The 24,296-nt window shown below is 45.2% G+C and overlaps 1 protein-coding gene across 1 annotated transcript in view; it reads right to left on the bottom strand.

Moving 5' to 3' along the window:
* Nucleotides 1-8,685: 8,685 nt before the first annotated feature.
* Nucleotides 8,686-24,296, bottom strand: part of gfra1a (gdnf family receptor alpha 1a) — a 56,823-nt gene continuing 41,212 nt past the window's right edge. The window contains exons 4-9 of the mRNA XM_027017330.3: nt 19,720-20,071; nt 18,386-18,495; nt 17,039-17,173; nt 14,230-14,435; nt 12,434-12,478; nt 8,686-11,397 (exon numbers count right to left, since the gene is read on the bottom strand). Of these exons, the coding sequence (XP_026873131.2) occupies nt 11,239-11,397; nt 12,434-12,478; nt 14,230-14,435; nt 17,039-17,173; nt 18,386-18,495; nt 19,720-20,071 (1,007 nt within the window). The 3' untranslated portion in view covers nt 8,686-11,238. The remainder of the gene's footprint in view (nt 11,398-12,433; nt 12,479-14,229; nt 14,436-17,038; nt 17,174-18,385; nt 18,496-19,719; nt 20,072-24,296) is intronic.

Consider the following 24,296-nt stretch of genomic DNA (forward strand, 5'->3'; position numbering starts at 1 on the left):
CAGTTAAGGGCTTGCTTTAGTTGGTACACATTAACAAGTCCTTAGCTTCTTCCATAAATCACAATTTATTTCAAAGTTTAAATCTTAAATATGCTTTTACTTTTTATGGGCACTGAGGAAATTTTGGTCACTAAACAAACGTGAAAAAAACCCAAACAATTATATACAAATATGAAATATTTAACTGTGGCCATGTATTTACAATATTCCTTTCTCCTTCTTTGTTGCGCACCATTTTAATATACTGATTACTGATTAGAAGTACCTAATTGTCATCTCGGGAGTAACACTGAGCCGTGTAGTGAGTGACACCTTCACCTGAAGGTCTCGTTCTCGTGACGCTTTCTGAGTCAGAGTTCAAGATCACTCATGGAAAGGGCGGGGGGGTGGGGGGACCAAAACAGAATAGCCAAGTGTCTCTCCAGCATGCGTAACCTTGGATTCACGCAGAGACTGGAGTGTGCCTGATTGCTCGCGGGAAACACTCGTCAGCTTAAGGAGTGACCTTGACGGCACGTTTACTTCAGGCGGCACTTCACAGAGGAGCAGGATGTCGGGATGAAAACGGGCTCGTCTGCCTGCGTGTGCGATGTTAGGCTGGCGCCAAGTGCTTCCTGCGTCACAGCCGGGGAGCTGGATGCTGGCAAACTCCTATGCGCGGTTTCGTCTTGTTGAGCGGTGCAGCGAGTTAACTGTTGATGGGAATTAATGCAAACTTAAGGTTGTAGATGTTTGTCACGAATTGATGTGCTTCCATTCTCGAACCGCGACTTTATTAAGGTTAATCACCCAAAGAGCTCACGCGGCAAAACAGCACTTTAATGAGTTTGATGTTCCATTAGCCGAGAGCAGTTTAGCCTTCTGGGTGTTCGTGCCCTCAGTTTGCTGGTGCCCGATAATTATTTCATCTGAGGTGCATATCTCTGGTCACCCAGAAAATTGTTCTTTATCAGTGCAGACCTGTTCATCATGGCGCAACTACATACCTTTAGGACTAAATGCAGTGGGAGCTCAGTGGTTAAGGTACTTGACTAGTAACTGGAAGGTTTCCAGTTCAGGCCTCACCACTACAAAGTTGCCACTGCTGGGCCCATGAGCAAAGGCAATTAACCCTCAATTTCTCCACTTGTATTCTGACTTAATTGTAACTCCTTTTGTATAAGAGCTAAATATAAATGTAAATGCCATAAATGTAATTCACTAATTTGTGTCGCCTGGTGGAACGGTTTTATTTGTAAAACGGTCAGAGTTGTAATGCAGAGCTGAGCTGTAGCACCAGAACAGGAGTTAAATATCACACACAGTCACATGCAGACATCATTCACATGCAGTTTAGCACATCCCGTCTGATCTTCCGCCTTATGGGATAATCTTTTAAGTATTCCAGGCCTCTATTGCAGAGATTCCTGCGCCATGCAGCAGAGGATGCTGGGTGAAGCCACAGCTCGAACCATCACTAGAGGGTGTCTGTCTGGCCAAATCCGGACAGCATCCACGTAATCCGCTTAATTCCCAAAGAAACCAGGACTCAGTGGCACGTGAAATGCATCCGTACCTCTACTCCCAATTACACAAAGAGAGGAGAGAGTCTCTGCTCATTGTTGGACTTGTTTACCTGGACTCATATTAGCGGGCGGATTTTGCTCGTACTCTAGAGCATGACCGAGTCTAAGCTGCACGCGCACTGGACATAAACATGCGTCAACTATAGTTATGAGAGTCAAGAGGCACAGCGAACTCACTGTAGGCCAAACTTCATTAAAACATTCATTCGCATGTCTGCCACTTGCAGGAAGGTTTCCTGACGTATTGTGGCAGAGAGTTTTTTTCTTTTTTCTTTTTTTCTTCAGTGGGCTACCTTTTGCTTGCCTGCTGAGTGAGCCACTCTGAAGCTTGGCTTCATCCCGCTGTCCTGCTGTGTCCCCTCGCTCTCGTCCTGTACTGTTATGTCCCCTCCCTCTAGTCATGCTATGTCCCCTCCCTCTAGTCCTGTGGTTTTCTCTGCAAACAGTGGTGTGTCCTAACCAGAAGACCACCCTATGGATCCAGAGGACCACCCTATTGATCCAGAGGACCACCCTATGGATCCAGAGGACCACCCTATTGATCCAGAGGACCACCCTATGGATCCAGATGTAGAGGCTGAAAAACTGGACTGTAGCCTCTGTAGATATGTCGTTTCCCCCTTTTACTCTAACAGTTTTAAGGAAATTATAGCTGTTGCACTGAATGATAATGGGCTACTTTCTTATTAGCAGTCTACAGCATGCCATACAGTAAATAAACCCTGTGCTGCTTAGTGGAGTTTGTGTCCAGCATTGACATTCCTTAGTCTCCTCAGGGGACAGCTGGTTTTGATTAGGCTGTGCATTTTGTGTGAGGTCATACTGCAGGAGCATCAAGTTAAATACAATCGTACATGATGTGAAGCTTAAAATAGCCTCTGGCAGTCTTTAGGGGAGACAATTTTTCAGGCCTTTCAGTCAGTTTCTGAGGGCATGACAAGTGTCACAGTGTGCTCAAACTGTAGTCTTCGACTGTAATGCCAGCACAGTTTCACTAAGAGTTAGAAATGACAGCTGACATATTTCAGATTTGCACTTGGGTCACACAAATTATTTTGAAGTTGAGTTCATGTTTGAATGGCATGCGGCAATAGATTTCAATAGCTGACTTCACCCGCTTGCTTTCTTTATAAAATGTTAGATGCAAGTGAGTTATTATTAGGGGATAATGTCAGTGTCCGTTAAAGTGGTGCTCAAAACCTGAGAAAATAAATGATAACTACAGTCCTTTAGAAGAGTTTGAGTCTATTTTAATAAGCAGGTGCACTACATGTGATTTAAGTTTTGTTAAATCACAAAACCTGCATGAGTGAATAGTCACTCACTTTTCCATTTTAGCATTTACACAACTTTGTGTGAACAGAAGTTACCTGTATGCAGTAGTAAGACTGTTACGCAAATGTGTATGAACTGTATTTTAATACAAAATGATGTCTTTTATGTCAACAGATGTAGAGCCTGACTACAAAGAATGGTGACAAACCTGAAGTGTATCTGATCCATCATCTAATCCTTCGTCTAATCCGTGATTGTTTATTTCTCATTGTTTCGCTTCACTCTCTTGCCAACTTCACACTCTCTTACAAGTTTTCGCGTAAGCCTATTTAATGCAGCATTATTTTGTGAGCTGTAAAAGCAGTCGAAAGTGGAACCTACGACGATTCCAGTCTGTCAGCTCTTTCGCACTGGCCCTGGGTGGTATAACAGCAGTGTTTGTGACAACTGCATATCTAGCAAGATTTTAATGTCTGTTAATGAATAATTTAAGAGTGCTTCATTTATGATTCGGTTTGTTGATTATTATTATGTATTATGTCCAGTGCATTGTGTTTTGTGTACTATATTGTGAATCTTTGTTGATGAATCAATCGCATCTTAGTCATACAAGAAATGTATGCGTTAGAAATGTTTTGGGCTTAAAACAGTTTCTGAGAGATATGCTGTCATGTATCACAAATGTGTTGATATTTGAATGAATCAGAGACAATCGAAAAAGTCTTTTGGCTTAGTGACATAGCCTTTAATTCTGGTACTTAAGTGAAGCAATCCCAAAACTGCAAGTACCATTTTCTAATGGAGTGATTTAAGGTAGATTTTGAAGCCTGTTGATGTTACTTCACCAAACAGTAGTGTCAATTACTTCAGTATGCTGCTCCGTTTAGCAGTGCAATTCTGCACACTAAACAAACTTGAGCATTGGTTGTACAGTTAATCTTCTGAAGTAGATATCAGCTAATATTGTTCTTTTATGGCTAGCTATTGTTGCCACAGGTGTTTAAAGAGACTGCATGTGCAGTGGCAGAGTATGGACCTTCATATCTGAGGTACTCAGAGAGGCTTACTCCATTAGTTTGGTTACTCTGTTTAAGACAGAGACAGCTGTTTAAAAGTTCTGGTGACTGGAGAGGTTGGATCATTTTTCAGGGCAGATGAAACAGGGTAAGTTCACCATCTGAAGCAAACCTCCTGGTTTCATTTTACAGGCTTGTGCATGTCTGCCTGCTCTGCCTGGTGTGTGTGACTTAAGCAACTGCTGTTGTACAGAAGCAGGGAATCTGCTTTCAGCAAAAGATTAAATGTAGCTTGACATGAACTATAACATTTTATTTCAGAATCAGTGTCTTTATCTATCTATCTATCTATCTATCTATCTATCTATCTATCTATCTATCTATCTATCTATCTATCTATCTATCTATCTATCTATCTATCTATCTATCTATCTATCTATCTATCTATCTATCTATCTATTCCTTTCTGTATATATTACTATGTATTACTGTCACCAATTCACAATAAACCCTACACACAAAATCACATCAGGTAATTTCTCTCAGTATGAGTGAATTCTCTAAATCATCAACGCGAGCACGTTTGGAGCTCGAGCGTCTGAACTGTGAGTCTGACTGATTCCCTGAAGCGATGTCACGTATCTCTCACGAGACTGTACAGTCATCAAAGTCACTCTCGGCCCTCACGCTGTTCATTGTGTTTGAATACCCCCGGTCAGGCAACCCCTGCGTGCAGACGGATGGACTCGGTCAGCACTTAATCTTTATACCATTACGCTCCACTTATGTCTAGTAATTGTTCCCGTCCGATGGCGGGCGCTTGCGCAGGCAGGCCACAAAGGCTGGAGTTGTTTCGGGGTCACGCACGCCCACACGGTGAGGAGAATAGCTCCCTGGTTGGTATGCATGCACCGTGTTCTTCTGTTTCCGGCACAAAAGCCTCCATCAAAATCGCTTAAATGCCAGGCTTTCTGTTTCAGATGCCAAGATCACAAAGAGACGCACGGAGCTGGATGTTTGTGCCGCAAAGTCACATCACTTCAGTCGTCAAATGGATGAATCAGAATGGAAAGTTTGGAGACTTCTTTCCGCCATGTGTTTATGGGAGTGATCGCAATTTGGGCTATGCCTGCTTGCCCAGATCATTACCTGATCTCAGATCAGGTTGGTAAGGCTTGACTGTGAACAACTTATCTCATGGTTTTAGGCTCCATATGCATTATTAGCCATATTGTTTGAGTGAAACATGATTTCTAAGGCACACACACTCTGTTGTCTAAAGACATTCAGAACTGCAGTTTGAAATAAGCGCCATGTCACCTTTACCAACGCCAGCCAAAAAGGGCTGGAGGAAACAGTGGTTATTTAGCAAGATAAGCAGAGGTTCCGTGGCTTTATGTGAGGCACAATTCTCATAAAACAAGACGCTTTATGGCTGGAGTAGGGGTACGCAGTTGTCTGCTCAGTTCCACTGATCACATCCTGTGAGGGTCGTAAATGGAGTTATTGGGTTAACTGTCCTGTAGATTCTGATATAGGCCCATTTAATCCACTACACAGCTAAAATGAATAAACAAATAAAGCTTTTTGTGCCTTTTGTTGAAATTTTCCACCAATTGTGTTCAAAGCAATATACATTTTACTACTGTTTTGGTGGTTTTATGTTAATTTATAGTTCTGTTGTGAAATATCAGTGCATGACTATCGGACATCGTATTAGTCACTGTAGTTTTTGAATGTATTTGGGAAATTAAAGGCATGTTATTCAATGAAAACACATGTCCCGGTCCAGGTAAAATGACTGAAAACCAACCTATTTAATGTAGCTTTCACTTAGGTTTGAGACATCCCATTTAGCTCTCAGGTATGGTATCGGAATGCTATTTATTCACGTTGCCCTCGTCCTGTATCTGTACTTTCACCAACCTGGACCTGGTAGTCAATTATGCTTTCTTAAAGAATTAGCTAAGCTGTCCCTCAACAAAAAAAATGACAGGTTAGGTTCTTTTCATCTTGTGGGACACTAGAGATTTTCCCACCTAGCGACTCAACGGGTTTCCCTTCTACTCGAATTTCCTCTCCAGCCAAACGGGAGAGACAAGCATAAAGATGGTCGTGCAGAGGTACACGTGAACACGTAGTGACACACCAGAATGCTGTCTGCTTCCTAGAAAGGCAAATATTCCGCGACACAAGTGTTGTGTCCTCCACATCCTAAAAGGCGTTCAGACTGGCAGATTGTTGCCTGGAGACAGTGATTAGACTTGCATGAGGTGAATGTTCATTATTAGAATGCTCAGGCTGGGGACTGAGGCTGGCGTGGGACCTAACCAGCTTTTGCACTGCTGATGTGTGCTCAGAGCCTGCACGCTGGGTCTCTGTCTACCGCTCTCTCGGACGCCGGCAATTATTAACACGGTTTTTGCCGTGTCACTGTTACTGTTAAATATTACTTTCCTTAGATTTGCACCGACTTGATTTGCTGTATTTGTTCGGTGAGGAAGCGGCTCGGTGTGGATTTAGAGCCGCAAGTCACGGCGGGTGGATTCGGTCTGTAAGATGAGTTATTGCTTCAAGTAGAGCAGATTTGAGTTGTCATGTACTGACAGAGAGCAGAAGCGAGCCCTGATTGTTCGAATCAGTCATTGCGACGTTCAATAAACAACAGAGGAAAAGGAGAGAGGGCAGAGTGCAGAATCCACAACTGTTCTGAGTAAGAAGGCTTAAGTATGCCAGTCGTTGTGCGTGTATATATATATATATATATATATATATATATATATATATATATATATATAGAGAGAGAGAGAGAGAGAGAGAGAGAGAGAGAGAGAGAGAGAGATATTCAAAATTGTAGTACAGTACACAGAGGTCCTTAATCAGCTGTGCAAGCAAAGTGCTTCTAACTTCGCCCTTTGCTTACACAGCTGTTGAAGGACCTCTGTCCAAAACTTTCTGTTTCTCGGGAAAGTCTGTGTACGCTACTACAGTTTTGAATATCTCTACATCTCTTACTACAGCACACTGCAGTTACGCAACTAGAATCTTCTTCAGATTTCTATATATAAATATGGGTGTTTCCCAAAGGGTACTTTGTAAGAAGTTTGGCTCAGCCATTTTCCTTGTGGGTTCTGTTATGCGTCATTTGGTGTTTGAGTCTCTCATTTGAAAGGCATTGGTCTAGAATCTAATTTTCTGCTTTTATGAGAGCTTGTCCTTGCTGTAGATTTGTAACTTTTTTTGCCAGAGGGCTTTTAATATTATTGTTGTTTTTGCTGTTGTTATTTTTAAAATACATTTTTTGTATTAAATAAAATCCTTGATTTTTTTTCATGGTGTAATATAGTATGTTTCATGCTTATGTGATTACAGAATAATAATAAATATGGCCATGAAATATATAGGTTCTAATCAGACTATGTAGTATTTGGCACTCCATCTATAGCAGCCAGAAGAAGTAGTCTGTTTTGAAATATCATTAGTCTATATTATACAATAATGTTATATTGATTGCAACAGAAATGCAATGTTTGAATTGAACTACATTTTGATTAAATTGTTTGAACTTCTAACTACATTATTCTAGGGTTACCTCATGGTTCTTTTCCCATGATGCCTTCAATCTGTCATTAAGATGAACCTGGGTCTATCTATACAGCCTTGACAGATATCTCCATCAGCTGATCTGTAATGTCTCTCTCTGCACCTACTGTTTTGAAAGGTTAGAATTAGTTTTGACTAGAAATACGTTTGGACAGAGCACGGTCACTTAGCAACCACTGAAGAAAATAAAATAGCCTGGTGATTTAAAATAACAGGTGCTTTTTGTCATTCAGTGTATTTTGCATTTGCTTTAGAATTACATTTTTGTACATTAAACACCATATGTGAGACTTCAGTTGACCTTTCTTTGTCAGTCTGGGTAACATATGTAGACTTATCAATACTGTTGATCAGCAATACAGAGGGAGAACCTTTGAAGTATGTTTATACTACCAAAGCTGTTTTTAATGTTTTCTTCTCACCATATGTTAATTTAGATGGTCTTCATACTACAGGTGCTGGTCTACAGAGCAGGTCTGTGATCACGTTCTTAGTATTTTCGGCTAATTTTCGTCAACTGTGTCACAAGCACAAGGTGACTACTATGTGTAGGAAGTGGAAAGGTCAAAGTGAGTGATGAATCACATGATCTCAGTGGGGTCTGAGCAGGAAGAGAGGGAGCTCATGTCTCCGGACTGAACGGTCATGATCTGAAATGTTCTACGACTCAGAGAAAGGGCACAAGGTCTCACTGGGATAAGGCAGAGGAGAAGCTCTCTAACTTGTGGGATTAACACCTAACACATCCCTCTGGATCTGGTAACTCTCTGGTTCTTGTTCCTCTGGTTCCCTTCTAGTTCTGGTTCCTGTGGATCCTTTTCCTCTCTGATTCCTCTGGTTCTGGTTCTCGTTTCTCTGGTTCCCATCTGGTTCAAATTCCTCTGGTTCACAAATTAGCACTGCAGCTGTTATAGAGCTGGTGCAGGACCGGAGATACCGGCCTAGGTATCTCAGCTCTCGAATCCATCCAACTTCAGAAACTGAATAAAGAGTCCACAGTTAAGACTGCGGAGGGATAACGCAGCAGGGGTTTGATGTTTCCTGAGACCAAGTGAAACAAACTCATTTCTTTATACCCTCTCATGTGCATCTGCGCCTGTATAGTTTTCAAGTTGCTTTATAAATGGCCAGTGCAGTTTCTTCTACTGCTTATAGACACTTGTTTCTTAGTAACACTGTTTTTACCCCCACCCCCACCCACCCCAAAAAAAGACCACAGCAAAATGTGGGATGAGTCAACATTTTAATCATTGTTGTCATATATGTTTTTACATTTTCACAAGCTATGAAGAAATATGTCAGATAGATGAGGCATCTTATATTTATAACCAAGAATAAGTCCTCCATCTTCAGTGACCACCAGGATGTGGATGTGTAGAAATATTTTAAGCTTTTACATTTTTCTGTCACTCTGACCATGATTTGCAAAAAAGCACATTCCCACGTTCCAGCATACCCTGAGCATACAAAACCCGGGATCTCTGCACTTTCCTTTACATGGGCTGGCCAGGTGAATCCAGGTGGAAGTTCTGATCTCTAACTGAATTCACCCGTTACCTGTTGAATCCACTTCCATAAGAGCTGTAACAGGGGTAGGGGGAGTCATAGATGTCAAATCGTCTGGGTGATCAAGGCGTGATGGGAGGAGTTTCACTACTCGTATGCTGGGAGCGGTCTACCACCCCAAAGACGTTTGGCCAATGGCGTGTGGTCTGAAAGCAGCTAACCAATCAGAGAGGAGATTAATTGTACAGCTCAGAAGGACAGGTCTGTTTTGTATGCTCAGCGTGGATTTTGCACACAAGAGAGCCACAGACGGCTCGGCTGATCCGTGAGGTGCCCAGGTTTTCGATACCTTTATTGCAGTTACGGCCCATGCTAGGTTCACAACTCCATTGCTGTTCAGTTTGGTAGCATGGGGCAGGAGTATCTTGAGACGGAATTAAAACACACAATGCAAAAGATACAAAAATAAGATTTTTTTTTTGGTTTCTTTTTCCTTTCTTTTTAAATAATTAGACAATAGAACTGTATTCAGATAAATGCATGTAATACACTTTAGTGTAACAGTGGCAGCAGTCACTGCTGTACATGTAGTCTAATCCTGTATATGATGTATACATGTCTGCCAATCACACATTACAGCCTTATCCACTGTAATCAAACATGGCAAGATCAGATTCAAATTCAAGCCAATCTGATATCCAATCCCTTTGGAGTACTTATGCATTATGTTTTATAACATAACCTGGATGCCCGGTAAGTAATATGAAGAATAATGCATTTTCTTGCTCAACAAAGCCATGTAAAGCATAGGAGCACATCCTAAACGCCTCGTGTGCACAGCAGAGTTCTGCACATGCTTCAGACACACCGTGCTGCTCAGAGAGTGTACCTAAATAAAACTGGCTCAAGCTTAATCAAGACTGAGATTATCAAGATTGAGATTATCTGATTTTTACATATAGTCATGACACAACCATGATAGAGTCCCCCTCTGTAACTCTCAGAAAAAATGTACAATACACAAAAAAGATAGAAAGGGAGACTAGTATACATGTCCTCATGTTTAATCTTATTATTTGTCCAAGCACAGAATAGTGTGACGCTGCAAAGCTGATACGAACACACATTCTGAGGACAGATGCATGTCATGTTTGACAGAGAAGAACAGAAGGGTCTGTGTCTGAATTAATCGTTAGTGGCACTGCTGTGCTCACATGTGCACATACCTGGTGCCACGCCCACACTGACGCAGCCAATCAGGTGCATTCTCTCACTCCCTGTGAACACCCTCCCCACTCTTAAAAAAAGTTTCTCTGTGATGCACCCTAAATTATCAAACTAGGATCTCAAAATATATACTATCTGCATTATAAGACCAATCTTTGTTCCTCAAAAGAATCCCTTTAAAACAATTATAAAGTACTCATGCAGAACTGAAATCCTATGAACAACACCTTCCTTAGACTGTTTTTTCTTTGTGTGTGTGTGTGTGTGTGTGTGTGTGTCTATGTGTGTGTATTGCTGCCAGTCAACTTGTACTCTGAAGCACTGTGATGTGTGTGGTATGCATGACAGTAGGAAAAGAGTTGATGACAGTGTGACTTGAGCACAGTCTGCTGAAAGTAATGAACATCGAAAGCCCAAGGGACTGTGGGTTATGGCGAACATGTATCCCAAACCTCCTAGCGTCCCTCTGAGCTCCTTCTATGTTTTTCTTCTTTGTGTGTTGGATATAAGTCGCATGTCATATCACTAATCACGCAGGACACGCAATACACGCAAACACAGACGAGGATCGTCACAAGCAGCTAAACAGACTTCCTCCTCTCTGCCTTCATTTCTTGATGCAGAGCCTCTGTATGATCTCCCGCTCTAATCAGCAAGTCCAGCGAGCCTCGGGACTGTCCTGCAGAGCATTCTGGAATGTTCTAAGACCTTCAATAAATCCCCTGCTACCTTTTCATATCTCTTCTTCCAGAAAAAAAGAAAACAAAACCAGCAAAAATAAAGGTCAAGAACAACTCGAAAAACAAAACAAAACCCAAAATACAACTGGGAGCAAAACTCAAATACACCAAAATCACTTTTGTTGTTGCTGTTGTTGCATCAACACATCTTAAACACAATTTCCTAAAACTCAGAGCAGTAAGAGAGAGACAGCGAGAGAGAGAGAGAGAAATTATGAGAGAGAGGATGAGTACAACAGGTAGGCGGAGAACAGAGATCAGTTTTATACAAATTGTGAGCGTCCATGTTTTGTCTTGCTTAAGCCGCTACAACCCTGGCCTGGCGGCAGGTATGGGCATGAGGGCGCAGTACAGGGATATCGCCAGCAGGAGCAGCAGAGAGCTGAGGCCTAGCGGAGATGCCTGACTCTCGGAGGCGTTCCCAGACATGGCGTTGGAGGAGCTAGGGTCGTTGACCTGTGGATCCTGAGGAGACAGGGCGGAACTCAACTGAGCACATGGACATGCTGGGTCGGAGCTTAGTTGAGCACATGGACATGTTTCCACTCTCTTCATGCAGGACAGCTGGCTCTAATTCACCTGTTGTACTAAGATAACTAAGATAGCTCTATAGAACTGCAAAATCCAGCCTTAATATGTAAACCTGCATGCAAATAACTATAACCCACCAAAAAGGACTGTCAATGTAATGTCTTAGTTCTGGCAGGACTAACTTTGAGATAACTAACAAAACATCCAGTATTTGTGCTGTGCGGTACACTGCCCTGTGCAGTGGTATCTGTAACACTGCTGTGCTGAAGGCCCTGCTATTACAGTACTGACCACAGTGCTATCAGCCCTGCTGGTTCCAGATTAAGGGCCACAGGCTGGATCTAAGTTTCTCCAAACCAAAGGTTTTACATGCTGCCTTGGTCAGGCAAAATCAGACTTACACAGCACTAATGTCCTATAATCCTATAAACTGACTTTACTGCGCAGGCCAGAGAACACTTTCCCTTAGGATAATATATAAAAAAGCCATTATCTATATGATAGGTATTACATGATTTCCAATTCCAGTGAGATAATGTGGTGGGGTTGGAGGGTGTTTAATAGTGAAATGAAACGTGAGGCTAAGAGAGGCCTCCTTTTCTTTCATTCTTTCTGTCTGTGTGTTTGTTTTATTTTATGCTATTTGGGCTCACCGATGCAACGCTAAATGTCACTCCTGCGTGTAATGCTGCGTTTAGTATGTATAATGACATTTAGTGAACTTTAAAAGGTAAAAGATAAGCAACACCCCCATTTCAGGCTCACCCACGACAAAGGCCACCAGCACTCGGGGCAGGAAGTGCCATTCGGGGCAAGGTCAGAGGTTACCAAAAACGTTTCATTGTCTCAGTGTGGCAGTCCAAAAATCTATATGGTAACTATATGGTAGCTAGTAATTATACGGTAGCTATACTGTATCTGTCTAACATGGCTTTGGATGTTAATGCTAGAGAAAGGCATTCTCACTCACCACACACAACACATCTATTGTATTGTTCGTCTTCAGCTTCTGAGCCTAAAGAACAGACAGAAAAAAGACACTATTACAGCAATTTGACCTCTTAACCAGCATAACGACAGTTGGAGTCAAAATGAACCTGACCTATCACCCTCCTAAGTCTGGATAACCTCACACACACACACACACACACACACCGTTTATTCTGTCAAAGTGTTGTTTTGTTTTCTGCTAAGAGCGTTAAATTCCTCATTTATCCTTGCTGCTATAGTCATTTCTGTTCCTGCGTAGTGTGTTGGAAGTGCCAGAAGCAGTAGAAAGTTACAGTCATGCAAAAAAACAGAACTGACAAGCTGAATCTGGTCATGAAAAACACAAAACTGTTGGGCTCATTTGGAGGCCTGTGGCATAGCACGATGGCACACGGTCGCGTCTGCCCGCTCAGCGCCTGGCATCTGAGATGTGTAGTCAGGGGAAACAGATGAGGGAGGTCTTCCTATGCATTACTCCGCCTGAGCCCCCGAAGACCTGCCGTTTCTGTTACCAGCACATGTGCTTGGCTCAGCCTTTTGTGTGTGTGTGTGTATGTGTGTGGGCATGTGTGAGTGTGTGTGTATGTGTGTTTGTGTGTGTGCGTCTGTGTGCATGTGCGAGTGTGTGTGTGTGTGTTTAACGTGTGCATAGTGCAGGAGGCTTGGTGACAGCATAATGAATGGATTGGCCAGTGGGTGTGCCAGTGAAAACGAATCCTCCTGAAGCTACAGCCAGGAAGCGAAGCACCACAGCCAAACCCTGAGCTGACAGAGCGACCCTGGGCTCCAACTCCCAACCTGCAACCTCTTCCAGTGTTTACAATTTCCGATTCGTTCCTGCGGTGATGTCCTGATCCCGCCCTTTATGCCTCCAAATGGAAGAGAGAAATGAAAAGTGCTGCAATACAGAAATGGAGTGTATTTTTTTTACCTTCACATTTAATAAATGCAGTGTTTTGAAAAGCTCTGTGAGTATGCAGTCGTGACCTACAGTCACGTCCCTTGTTCTTCAGGTTAGAGTGGGGTTATCTGAGTTTGGCCTGCTTTTTCACATTAGAGAGGAGTTAGTTTGGCCTGGTTCTTCACGTTAGAGAGGAGTTAGTTTGGCCTGGTTCTTCACATTAGAGTGGGGTTAGTTTGGCCTGGTTTTTCACATTGCAGTAGGGTTAGTTTGGCCTGGTTCTTCACATTAGAGTGGGGTTAGTTTGGTCTGGTTCTTCACATTGCAGTAGGGTTAGTTTGGCCTGGTTCTTCACATTGCAGTAGGGTTAGTTTGGCCTGGTTCTTCACATTAGAGTGGGGTTAGTTTGGTCTGGTTCTTCACATTGCAGTAGGGTTAGTTGGCCTGGTTCTTCACATTAGAGTAGGGCTACTTTGACCCCATGACCTTGGTGTAACCAGCTTGTTTCTTTCTCTGCGCCAACAGGAGCGCCTCCGTGAGGCTGACACTGCTCGCTGACTCTTTATTTTTGTTTTCTCTCTTACAAATGCTTTTCCTCCAAGAAATGCGTTTAGTATAAACTCAGAAAAACAATCATTGACCCCAGCCCAACACATGCGTACATGTCTCTGCTTAACACACGCATATGTTTCTCTGCTTAACACACACGAGTTTCTCTGTTTAACTGTTTAGGTGCCGTGCTTGTTTTGTACGTCACCTGCTCACACACAACACACAACAATTGTTACTTGCACACAATAGTTCGTCTAATTTTGCAAACCCTTGCAACACACAGTCAAACCCTGAACTCTGACGAGGGTGACTGATGACCCTACCTGCAGACTCCCGCAGAACTGGTACAGAGAGTTGTCCCCAGGGCCCAGGCGGTTGTTGGTTGTTCCGGGTTCCGGGGCGTGGGGTGGCTGTCCTCGCTCCTGACCCCTCTGGGACGGCACCGTCACGGAAGTTGTGGTCTGCACTGGAGCCATGGGCTGCCATGCACTCACGTCCGTACCGTTGCCAAAGGCCTGGATGGCGTTACCTACGGGGATGATGGAGATGTCGCTCAGGCTGACGACAAGCATGCGTGCAGAAACAGCACCAGGAATGAGGAGAAACAAACAAACAAAAAAACCCAATAGAGCAGAAAAGTGCAGTCTTGTTATGACGCCGCACTAATGCAGTGGCCCGAGGTTTATTAACACATAACGCTGGATGTCACACTGCTGGTGAGCTCTGCTGTGCTACACACGGAAATATAAATCAATAAAATGAACCAAAGGAGAGGATTTGATGTGTTGCAGTACACTCTCCTAGTGAAGGAATCACTTCTTGTGTAGCTCTGATACACAAATCAGGGCTGAAGATAGGATTCAGTGCGCAAAATGAGTCCAAACCTTCTTCCTAATGGCCAGTCCTGAACCAGCAGGTAGGTGTGTGTGTGTGTGTCTGTGTGTGTGTGGAGTGTGGAGCATTTCTGCGTGCTACTGCTTTGTTTGCCCGAGACCTTGAAATCTACCGTGGCCTCCTTCAAGCGCACATGCTCTGCTCCTACACCGTCAGAGAGCCTGCATCAGAGACAAGCCATGGCAGAGTAGGTCAGCAGTCCTCAGCTGGGTAAATATGGCCAGGTAAATATCAGATCGCCTCACCATCCCATCTGGAGGATTAACCGTTTCTCATTGGACTATTCACTGTTACGACTTAGCTGTTTGATTATAGATTATTTGTCTGTGAGTGTAAATCATGAGTGAAATGCCATGGAGCCGGTTAAAGATTAACAAAAGGGTTCGTTCCACCTGGTTTTTCAGTCTTGTTCAGGACGGGACCACCTCATTACCACTAGTTATCAGTGTAGTCTTCCTAGGTGCTGCGTGAATACAACATGTGTTCTAGCCATGCACTGCCAGCAGTTTTGCATTGTTTTTGAAGTGTCTGGGTGCATGTGTGTGTGTGTCATGATTGACCCCTCCCTAGCATCCTGTCGCCATGGTTACCCAGTCTCATCTCTTTCTCTTGCTTTACTTCCCTGTTTCGGTTCAGTTCCTCGGTTTCGTTTTCTCCGCACATCATTTGTATCACCTGTCTCAGTCTCGTGGCTGCTCGTTATCCTATAGCCTTTCCCGCGATAGCTTGTCATAGCCGTGACTATAACCACGAGTTTGGATTTGTCTCTAATATATCTCGCCTCATAACTTCTCCACGTCACAGTGAGTGCTGCTGCTCTGTTATAAACACCCATTCAGAAGGCTTGATTTATTTTCACAGATCCCTCAGGCCTGACCCACTAAAGGATTCTTTCATTGTTATCACAGAATGTGATTACATTAGCGCACGTGCACAGTTCTTTCTGGAGGACGCATATAAGAGACTGTGACAAACTTTTGAAACGGGACCATTTGGCTTAGGTTGCTCCTCAGGGACCTTTATGTCTGTGCTGTGCTTTGGTAAACTAAAGTTTATATGTAGTACTAAATCTTAATTTTTACATTGAAAGATCACAATTGTAAACACACATGGGCCTGACACACGACACACTTGGGCCTCCTCTGTTAGGAGCGCCCTCCTGTGTCACAGTTCCTATGGACATCAAGACTCTAATTTATTGACTAAACTCTTTTGCTGATTGGCTGGTTTGGACTGCTACATCACAGAGTCCAGGAACATTATTCCAGCACAAGCTACAGGAACAGGCAGACACACATGAGGAGCCTCCAGGCAGGAGAGAGACGTGAGGGCCCTGAAGAGACTCCGTCATGGGCCGTGAACTGCCAGCACAAATAAAGCAACACACACTGTTCACCCTCCACTACAGTCCTGTCAGCAAGCCTTAACACTGAGCTCCACTAACAAGACACGAGAGACAGACGGAGACAGAGGGAGAGACATGAGACAAAGAGGAGAACGAGAGAGATGTCCATCGTTTTACCCAGACATCCACTTTTGCAGGACCCAATGAGGCCGGAGAGAGGGAGTGGAATGTGTGTGTCTGTGTGTGCATCCACCTGAGCTGCCTTGACCTGACAAACAGTGAAATGATGATGAATGTGCGTGTGTGTGTGTGTGTGTGTGTGTGTGAGTGTGTCTGTCTGGTACAAGGAGGTGAAGTGGAAAGAAGAACCTTAGAAAGCAGGAGGAAAGAGAGAGAAAAAGGAGAAAAAGAAAAAGGAGAGAGAGAAAGAAAGGAGAGAGTGAACGAGTCTAACCCAGTTTAACCTTCAGAAGAGCATCTTTAAGCTCACATTACCACAGCCCACAACATAGACAGAGACAAATCTCATTTAATACGCTGCCCACACACACACACACACACACACACACACACACACACACACACACACAAACACACTGAACCTTCACTTAGTTATCTAACCAGGGCCTGCACATGAAGCCTTCTCTTGCTGTCCTGATCCGCACACAACACTCCCCTCTGCAACGGCTTGTACCACTTGGACGGACACTGCAAAGCTTTGTGGCAAAACCACAGGCTTTCCTGACATTCATTAGCAGGGACTGATAAGGTGGATCCGAGAAAGTGTCTTGGACGTCAGAGAGACTCAGTCAGAGAGAGAGAGAGAGAGAGAGAGAGAGAGAGAGAGAGAGAGAGAGAGAGGAAAGCCAGAAAGAGAGAGTGGTTTGACTCACGCAGGCAGGCGTTGTCTGTGAAGAACTCAGTGAAGCGCTCACACTCTTCCTGACTATTGCCACTGCTGCTGCAGTCACAGAAGGGCGACACACTGATTTTGGGCGAACGCAGGTAGTTGGGCGTCATCATCGTCCCTGCGGAAGAAAAAAACGCATTACTTCCTTTGGACAAACTCAAAACAATGCCCTTTCTAAGCATGTCCCGCTATCGTATGTGTTATCCATGTTTGTCTAAAATGTAGTGATCACTGCTTCAAGTGGAATGTGTTATGACATGTATTATCATGCACAGCGCAGTTATTCTGACTGGTGCCCATAAAAACGAGTTTGATTTGCATCACAGAACTGCACAGCGCAAGTGTGACTGGCCTGCTGTAGTGAAATCCTGGGCCCTCACTGTTAAAGCAACAGCGCCAAAGAACAGCAGGATAATCAGAGCCCCTGTGCTCTCGTGCCCCGTCCTGCCAGCCTCTGTTACGGAGGGTGGGAGGCGTCAAATGGCCCCAGAGCAAAGCCACGGCTTCCTTTCCTATCCTAAAACAAACAGGGAGTGCAGATCTTTTCATCGTTGTGGCTCTGCACCTACCTCTCTCTCTCTCTCTCTCTCTCTGTCTCTCTCTCTCTCTGTCTCTCTCTCGCTCTCTCTCTCTCTCTCTCTGGGCTGCACGGTTGGTGGCAACAGGCCAGGTGGTCTGCCGTGTGTGGTTTGCTGTCACACACTTCTCGCCAGCCATCCTCTGGCTGCGTGTCCATGTCTCGGCAGACGCGAGGCAGAGAACAAAAGGGCTCATCTGTTTCTCTCCTTTTCCCCATCACTCCTGGATTTTACACACATCTACCCTGTGGTTTTCCTACTCTGGTTTGCCACTGTTTCTCCGGTGAAACGTGGACCCCGCCCACCCTGCCCAGCCAATCCGCTCATGTGCCGGTGGATCAAACGTGCGGGAAGGGTGAGGGATTTTTAGATCCAGGCTCCGATCCTTAGCTCAAGGCCTTGGTCCTCGTCACGTGGAATTTGGTGGACACGTACGACTTTTAGCGGCTCGTGCAAATTTTGGTGGTGGAAAAGCCACAGAGATAGACACTTTAGAGGTGGCAATGGGGTTATTGATGGCTGAGTGGGCTAGGCACACCCACCGATGAGTTTTGCAACACTGAAACATTCTTGAGCATAGAGAGCACAGACAATCATCAATGAGATTAACAACAGCAGGGTATTAACAGCACAGACAGAAGGAGAATTGAAGTTTTAAAACATTATGGCAATCAGAATTGTCCAATAATATAATGAACAGGTTTGACTATAGTGAACCACTGCAGCGGGGCTACAAAAAGAGGGAGGCTCACCGATGAGGCCCGAGTAGGACAGAAGGCAGTCGGCGTAGTTCTCCTTCAGACAGCCGGACAGCGACCGCGACTCAGGCTGGCAGTTGGCGAAGAAGTCCGCCAGTCGAGACCTGAAACACAAGCACAGACACACGTGAGCGAGCAGGCCCTGCTCGCCTTCCCGTGACCACCACAGGAGGAGCTCTGGTTGGCTCCGTGTTAAGCGTTCCTGACACGCACCACGGCAGGGCATGCCGGAGCCTGGCGGAGGTGAGGAGGGGCTGGATTTAAAGCGGAGTGGTGCGGCTCCTGACAGATGCCCGGGGAGAGAGAGGAGGATGTGGTGACAGGTATCAGGGGCCGGAGTCCAAATGTCCTGCATTTGTTTGCACGTGTATCTGTGTGAGCGCCGTGGGCTCACGGGCGGTGAGAACAGTCACAGATGCTCTGATTAAGCAGACTCATTAAGTCTCTCTCCTCGCTCTCTCCCCATCTCTCTCCAATCATCCCTCTCTCTCTTTCTCTCTCTCCCCTATTGTTTCTCTCCCTCTTTCTTTATCCCTCCCTCTCTTTTCCCCTTCTCTCTACCCCCCCCACGCTCTCTCTCTCTCTTTATCCCCCGAACCTACCAACCTCCAACTGATGCGGTTTGCGTCCTCACACAAAGTTCAGTGCGTTCCTGTATTTTTAACATACCATTTCCAGCAGTTTGAAGTGAGCCCCAAACCCACCTAAATGGCGCTCGCCTGGTTTATTGCTGCACTCCAGTAATTGCTATAATTGCTCTAACAGCAGAAGTTCCATGGTGCGTGTTAATATGCAGTTTATTTCCCCACAGATAGGCAGCAGATGCAGGGTTAAGGCGGCGTGTCTCTGCTGGTATGAGAGGCGCTGTACTGCCTGGCCCTGAGACGCCAGCTCCTCGTGTTGGGGAGATATTTGTTAGCACGTCTGACGGCAAAACATTTTGCCACCATGTTGTGGCGTGATCACAGAGCTGCAGCGGCGTGGGGTCTTGCACGAGGATGCATGCTCCCTCAAACATCACCCCCAAGGACACCACGTCTTACCGAGACACGGCATTTATTAGCAACCGTTCAGCAATCGTTCCAGTGTATATACATCCACAGCGCCTTGGCCTTAGAATAACACAGAGTCAACAGCTGGGGCAGCAAAGCAAATTAGCACTAGCCAATGAACTTCCGCCTACACACAACTGACCAGAACGAACTGGCAACCAACAGGTGCAGCTATACAGCAGGTGGAACCAATATTCTATAAAACCAGTAGTGAAGATGCTATGGCCAATGCCAGGAGCTGCCTGTGGGGGGTGCCGGAGAGGTGGATGGAGGTACCTGCAGATGTAGTTGCTCTTGCAGAACGCCTGCAGGACCAAGCAGTTGGGCTTCTCTCGCTCCTCGTAAGAACAGGCGGGCACAATGGTCTGGCGGCGACGCTCGGAGCAGGCAGACTGGTCGCCCGGCGGGCATGAGCAGTACAGCATGCCGTAGCTGTGCTTGGGCGGGACCTTGTCGAAGAACTGGCGCAGTGCCTTGTGGCACTTACGGCGGTTGCACACCTCGGCTGTGGAGACACGGCTAGTGCATGGGCTGATGTACGCAGATCGGAACTTCTTACACGTGTCATTCAGGTTGCACGCTTTGGCCGCGTTCAGGCAGTTGTTCTCCTTCACCAGGGCTGGCTCCCCTTACAGAGAGAGAGAGCAGGGAGGAGAAAGAGAGAGAGAGAGAGAGAGAGAGAGAGAGAGAGAGAGAGAGAGAGAGAGAGAGAGAGAGAGAGACAGAAGTTTATATTCAGACAGTGAGACAAGTGGATGTCTTTGTACATTTGTTCAGTGTGCCACAAGGTTCAAATGTTTCACAGATGAGCTAGAAACCCACAGCACAGAAATGAATAAGTGGTTCTTTTCTAAACATTTTGTTTTATTAGTTGCCACAGAGAGACTGTTTCAATCCAGGCCTTGAGATAGTGAGAGACACAGATCGAAACGAAGAGGATACTTCTGCCGCTATCAGGACACTGCATTTTTTGCTCTCGAGAGTCTTTCATTTGAAAATCCTGCCATTCTCAATAGGAACATTAATTAATAATCTTCACCATAACCCTGTCAATACAAGCTGCAAAGAGCTCGTGAAAGTCTATTTTCACCAGCATTAAATCAAACAGAGTCTGTCCCATTGGAACGCCACAAGCTAAACAAACAGTGGGCTCGGCCGAACGGCGGTATCATCAAAACTGCCCACGCCTGGCTCTCCTCGCCTGTCAGCACCGGTTAATTGCCAGCATTCTTCTAGATCCCACCATTAATTACCATTTCTGGAGCCTTTTCAGGAAAAAAAAAATAGAACAGCAGCAGCAGTTTGGGCCTTAATGAGGACCAATTAAAGGCAGACAGAACAGGTCTGCTTGAGAGTGGGAGTGGAGAGCAAGAGAGAGCACGCATGAGTGTGTGTGTGTTTGTGTGTGCGTGTGTGTGTGTGTGAGTGTGTGTGCGTGCGTGCGTGTGTGTGTGTGTGTGTGTGTGTGTGTGTGTGTGTGTCAGTGCCACTCCCATGCCAATAAGCTTCTTGTCTTGGATGGAAACTCTAGAAGGTTCAGTTGATGGGCTGTCCACATTGCTGGGGTCCTCTTGAGGCGAAGGCAGGAGGCTTTGTTGTCGGACAGCTGGATTCGGGCCTGACAGTGTTGGTTCCTGACCGGTCCTTAAAAGCTGTGTGATTAAGTGGATCTGGCCTGCCCTGCACCTCACTGCTGCCTGCTGTCCTGGTCCTTAGCCAGCGCTCCCATAAAGGAGATCTCGAACAAGGATGAGGGGATCTGATCCTAGAACAGTGCTGCTACGCTCCACAGCTCTGATGATTCATCACGATTCATTTGTTGTCCACTTCTATGGAAATTCACTACATGAAGTCAGCTCAGCACACGGAAAACCTGCGAGACTGTCAGGAGTGGCGGGCCTCTGTGGTTATGCTACACCCAGGGACTTCTTTTTTCCCTCCAGACAGCATTATCGTGTAAAACTGAGCCCCACTAGGAGTCGAGCCACGGTTAAGCCCTGACATTAGTCCCCAGGCCGGCCTGGAACTACTACACGGCCATCCACGCAGCATGAATCACCAGCTCACAGATCTTCTCTTCATGAATCTTGACAGACCCCTAGCAAGCAAGGAGCGTGTCAGCAAGGAAAGCGATCAACTCTAAAAAGTGACAGGGAAAATAGGAAACTAGTTGGGTTTTTTGGGGGTTTTTTTTCCGTCAGGTTGGTTACTGCAGTGGTCGGGGGCACTTCTAATTGGCGTGTTGGCTGGATGGGTTCCTGGATGTCCGAAGTTGCACGCTCTTTCTTCTTTTTCCCTTGCTGGATCCAGCCAGCTCCGAGGCTGCAAATCGATGCACGCTTTGAGTGCTTCCACTGTCTCACGGTGGAGTTCAATGAGAAGGGCCTTTGTTCTTGACTTGGCGAGGGGACGCACACGTCGCAATCCCCACGTCGTGCTGGACTGTATGGGTCTCCTCCTGGTCATGTCCTCCTCCACACAGAGAGCATCACAGCCAGCTCTTTATCTACCCCAGACCTGAGACTGCCAGCATCGACTCTGAAGCTCCTGTTGTGGTACGATACTCATTTTGCTCTGTGAAGCCCTTTTTTATCTCCGTCGAGGGGTGTGCGAACTCCAAACTCTTCCAGGATTCGGCTGCTCTGAGGTCAGTGAAAACTCCAGACCTGGTCGGGGTCCCCCCCCACTCTCCTCGCCTCCCCTGGTAATGAGTGTCCCTGGCCTTCTGCCACTGACTCAGCTCTGTACTTTCTCTACAAAGTTAAAAGTGGGGAAAAAAGATTCAAAGAGGCTGTAAAAAATGACTGAGAGCCCATTAAACGATGCTTTGTTTCTGAGTTTCGTGTTTCACATCTTTTGCTTTAACTCCTGCAAGAAAGATTATTATGTTATTGCAATCCATAGATATTTAATGTACAAGATTTTCACAAGTGTTATGTGCCATGTTTTTGCTCGAGAGTCTTCTTAATCCATTTGTGGAAAACCGTTTCTTACTCACAACTCTGTCCCAGTGACATATTTTATTCCATTTTATTATTTTATTCCATGTCTACTATATATTACTATTATGTTATTCAGAACGTACTTGTATCTGACTTGTACCCAGCCTGCTGTGGTAGAGGCTGTACTGCTATGGAATCAGGAACAGAGGTTATTCCAGGGATTCACCGGCACCCAGGGGATCATCCAGACTCGAGTTGGGGGATTCAAGCGAATTTGCGTGGGTTCATGGCTTAAATGCTGGTGATTTGCAAATGCTAGATATCTTTTAAAGGGTCGAAGGAAATAATCTAACTTGCCTCAGACAGGAAAGACAAATTAATTTTATGTCCATTGTAACCCGATTTACCGGAGTGTCTTGTGACCGCCACATGCTTCTCACATACTTGTCCGCGTGTTTGTAAAGAGTAGGCAGAGCTGACGTGCTGACTGATATGTGAGTGCAACCAATCAGATGCTGCTCAGTCGGTTTCAACGCACCTCCACGCAACATTCTCCCATAATCAGACCTGCTGGGGACACCTGGGGTCAAGCAACAAGTTCTCCCTCAAACAAAACGATTCCGTCCCTGCAGTCTCTTCTACGGCCACATCAAGAGGACGTTCAGGTACAAATGAAGAGAAGAGGTGAGAATCATCCCCATCCCTGACAGTCTCCTGGTCCTCAACCAGTCCATCTCTGACAGCCTCCTGGTCCTCGACCAGTCCATCCCTGATAGTCTCCTGGTCCTTGACCAGTCCATCCCTGGCAGCCTCCTGGTCCTCGACCAGTCCATCCCTGGCAGCCTCCTGGTCCTTGACCAGTCCATCCCTGGCAGCCTCCTGGTCCTCGACCAGTCCATCCCTGATAGTCTCCTGGTCCTCGACCAGTCTGTCTCTGACAGTCTCCTGCTTCTCATCATTGTGAATATTTCAGTAGCAGTAGGACTATAAAGTCATCAGCTATGCTCATGCAAGTCTTCTGGAGTTTCTACTTATAAGCAATAATTTTTCAGCTATTTGTGTTCCTCACAATGAGAAAACCAAACAAGGGGCCGAACAGAAAAAAAAATATATATATACAAGAACATGGAATGAAAACCAGGAAGTAATGCAAAACAATGAAACACAGGACCGCAATACCAGGGAGGGGCCAACCTTGACGCTGCAGTAAAAACGTTTTTGAGTTTCTCTGGAATGTAAATGCTGACACTGCATATGGGAAACAAACATGCACAGCAGTGCTTTGAGTAACTACCATCCCTGAGTCTTCGAGCAACTCCTGTCCCTGAGTCTTTGAGGTGCAGTAACATATACTTATGCAAACACACTTTACTTCTAAACTCATGACTAACCTTTATGGGACCATAAATTCTGTCCTTTGAATATAATATGAAATATGATGAAACATATCCCAAAAAGCACAATATGCAGGAAGTTAACACATACACACATGCTTAGATACTCACACACACACACACACACACACACACACACAAACACGCACACACACACATAGACAGACACATAAAAATGATTAGCCATCTAAAGAGTAGCTCTCAGGCAACGGTGAAGCATGCACTTTAACATTTTGACCTTTTTAACACTTTGGAAGTCTCAAAGTACCCCAGTACATGTGTTTGGAAAGTACCCCAGTACATTCACATTCACACACACACACACACACACACACACACACACACACACACACACACGACATCTGCCCAAGCTCTTTTAAACAAGTCTCAGAGAGTTTGTTTTTTTTTTTCCCTCTAATGTCTCTATTCCCATCTGTGTAATATAAATATATGTGTGTGTGTGTGTGTGTGTGTGTGTGTGTGTGTGTGTATGTGTGTGTGTGTGTGTGTGTGTGTG

Source organism: Electrophorus electricus, chromosome 12, assembly GCF_041902795.1.
Source record: "Electrophorus electricus isolate QZ-2024a chromosome 12, ASM4190279v1, whole genome shotgun sequence".
NCBI lineage: Eukaryota > Metazoa > Chordata > Actinopteri > Gymnotiformes > Gymnotidae > Electrophorus > Electrophorus electricus.